The sequence below is a fragment of the Blastomyces gilchristii genome, assembly GCF_000003855.2.
Source record: "Blastomyces gilchristii SLH14081 genomic scaffold supercont1.37, whole genome shotgun sequence".
Taxonomy (NCBI): domain Eukaryota; kingdom Fungi; phylum Ascomycota; class Eurotiomycetes; order Onygenales; family Ajellomycetaceae; genus Blastomyces; species Blastomyces gilchristii.
The window spans coordinates 354,599-358,170 of NW_003101646.1; the positions used below are offsets into that span (position 1 = coordinate 354,599).

The 3,572-nt window shown below is 28.5% G+C and overlaps 1 protein-coding gene across 1 annotated transcript; it reads left to right on the plus strand.

The window, feature by feature from the left end:
- Window positions 1-596: 596 nt before the first annotated feature.
- BDBG_17980 (uncharacterized protein) lies at window positions 597-827 on the plus strand (the record flags this gene model as incomplete). The annotated part of the gene is made up of 1 exon (XM_031725587.1): window positions 597-827. The coding sequence occupies one exon, from the start codon at window positions 597-599 to the stop codon at window positions 825-827; it is 231 nt and encodes a 76-aa protein (XP_031581306.1).
- Window positions 828-3,572: the final 2,745 nt, after the last annotated feature.

Below are 3,572 nucleotides of genomic sequence, written 5' to 3' on the forward strand. Positions count from 1 at the left end.
TATTATTGCTAGCTGTCTTCTCTGCCTTCACCCTCTCTCAATGCTTATCAAAATCAATCATATCATCCCTCTTTAAATATTCTGCGGTTCTGTGAACCATCAAGGCATATGAGTGCTGTCACAGATTGAAGAAAGAGAAGAAGAAGGTGTTCAAGTGCAGAGAGACAGATTGTAAGATACATTATAATGCCTTGAAGAGACTCTGTAAGAGAGTAGAATGATAATAATTTTAAGTAACACTTCTGATAGATTTAGACTGAACTAAGTATAGAAATAATACAGATGACACTATTCATGAGAGATTGAAAAAGAAGACAGTGAAGAGTCTTATACAGCAGTGATGAGATCAGAAGAAGTTCTGAGAATGATTTGAGACTAAGATGAAGAGAGAGAGAGAGAAGAAGAGTGTTATTATAAATAAGTAATAATAGAAGAAGATTGAGAAGATATTAAAGTGAGAGATAAAGAAGTCTCAACTGATAAGTTTTTTATTGAGAGATAACAATTTTTGATAATACTTCTGTTCTCTAATTGATTAGCAGGAGCTGACAGAGAAGAAGAAGATTGAGGCCTTGTTCAGGTCTTGAATGCACTTCATGATTCAGAACATTGAGAAGACAGTTCTGCTCTCTGAGCATGTCAATCTACTTACTGCTGAGATGAAACCTGAGACAGCAGATCAGAAAATGCGGGATTTTGAGATGCAGATTAACCTGACTGAGAGAGAGCAGCAGAAACCCTTCTCTGAGAAGATAGCAGAGAGAGATTTTAAGATGATTATTACCTCAGATGAGGAGAAGAAGAAGAAGAATGAGAATGAGAAGTGAATTATGAAGAATGATGAGAAGAATGAGAAAGAGAAGAAAGATAATGAGTAGAAAAAGTTTTTTTCTTTTTATATTAGTTAGTTATAAGTTTGTAACTATTAGTTAATAATTAAAATTAATTTTGAGTTTTCAAAAATTATTGTACAAGTTGTAATCAATTATCAATGTCAGGAATAATATATATATATATATTCAACTATCATGTCACTATAATGTATAAGTATCAACATTTTTTCAACATTGATATTTATAATATTAATATATTTTTAATGATATCATCTAATAATGCAATTTGATAACACTCTCTTTTATAATATTAATATATTTCAAGAAATATGACAGAGAATAATCAAGATTGTTTATTTACTTTTATACATCAATGATATTCAATCTGAGTTAGTACTAAAATTATAACTAAGCTAAGAAAGAAGATTATTTTCTCTTATATTAATTCTTCTTACACACATCAGTGATCAGTTATTGAAAATAAATTATTATCTTTCTCAAATTATTATTATATCTTCTGAATTCACTTCTTTCACTTCTTTTACTTCTATTGAAGATTCACAAACTCTTCAAGAAATCACTGTGAATTACAAAGTCTATGTTATTTACAATTCAACACAGAATACTCTCTTTCAATCATGATGAATAATCACTTCATTCTTCATATCTGATTTCAGGTCATAAAATTTATGAAAAACTCAACACAAACACTGAGATGAACTATGAAATAATTATCAATAAATTGTATTGTAGATTACTGAAGAGTTATCTCTCTGCTGCAATCACTGTAACTTCATTCAGAAACATTTATCATAGACTGATCATGACTCTGAAGAAATTTTCTGATATCTGAAGTTATCAGAATGCAGATAATAAAAGAAAAATAATTAGAAAATTACTACTGAGCTGGTAAGTTACTCTATCAGATAATAATTTTTGATAACACTAACTTTCTAATTTGAAGAAAATTATGTAAAAATAATCATATATTAGTACTCTGATTTCATAACTCTTATCTGATAACTTTCATAAATAATTACTTTGTATATGTATATCTCTGAATCTTTCTCTTCAATCAATTGAAAACCCTGAATTCTGAACACTTCTTCAAATGCTTAATTTAAATCTTCATATTCTACATTGATTCTGTCTTCAGTCCAACCTTGAGATATACTACAAAGTTAATATACAACATCTAGAATCAGAGTTGAAGAATTATCAAAGAGTGTCTCTCACAGTGAATGCATGAACTAGTACAAATAATCTTACATTTATGAGAGTTATATGTTATTATATTGATGAGAACTGAACTTATTAAGAGATATTAATTGAATTTGAATCATTGATCAGTAGTTATACTGAGGATTATATAACAGAGATATTAATAACTGTGATTAAAAATGACTATTGAGATATTAGTCTCAGTCTTCTTATAATTACAACTGATAATGCTGCGAATAACTACACTATGATGAACAGCTTGAAGCAAAAATTAGCTTTGTATTTCTGAAATAATAAACAAGGTCATATTCTCTGCATTGCTCATGTGATTCAACTTGTGATGTAAACACTGATAAAGAATCTTAATAATGAGATAAAGAATAATGAGATGACTGATTCTTGAGATGAGAATGAGATGAAAGTGATTACTGAAGTAACTTTTACATTCACTTTGTAAAAGATAATGTTTTTTGATAACACTTTTTGATATTACTTTTTGATAATGCTTTTTGATAACACTACTGTTAATTTTGAATAGATTGACTAATAATTTAAATATCACAGATTCAAAATATTGCTAATATGATTTGTATCTTCTCTAAATAATAACATCAATTTCATGATATTCAATAAATAAATAAATCAGTCACATCACTGAATATGATACAGAATATTAGAATACAGTGAAGTTTAATATATAAGATGACTGTTCAGACTCTTCAATTATGTCAGATGATTGATCATTGAGTGTAACACTCTGATTGAGAAAAGATTCAGACATTGAAACTTTCTGATATGAAGTGAACTTAGTTGAAATATGTGATTGATTTACTGTTTCAGTTTTATAAGATAACAAAGACAGTCTTAATCACTTGTATATCAATGCTGCAGTCAGTCTGATGAATATATAATAGTTTATTTACTTATCTTGAGAAGCAGTTGAATCACTCAAAAAGAAATTCAGTCTGAGATGATGCTATAGCACAGGCTATTATTACTGTAAGGGATAAACTGACATATTACTACAGTAAAACTGAACAATCTTTTGCAGAGTACTATGCTATAGCAGCTCTACTAGATCTCTTCTATCAAGTTAACATCTACACTTCTCAAGATTGAACAGAGGAGGAACAAGACTCATATGTTAAATTAGCCTGAGACTACTATAATGCCAACTATCAGAGATTTGAATAAGCAGATATTAGAGATGTGAAGACAGTGAAATACAATTCTCTAGTAAGTAACAATCTTTGATAATGCTTCATATTATATAGAACTATAATACTAACTTTGAAACAGAACTTGCATATATTGATTACAACTGAAAATCAGATAAAACTACATACTTATAAAACTGAATTTGATCACTATCTTCAAGATAATTCAACAAATTTATGCATCAAATCAATTCTAGAGTTATGAAAAATTGTTGAGAGTACATATTCAACTATTGCACTGATGATACATGATATTCTGATAATTTCATTGACAGAGGTGAGAATGAAGTGAAAGTTCAAC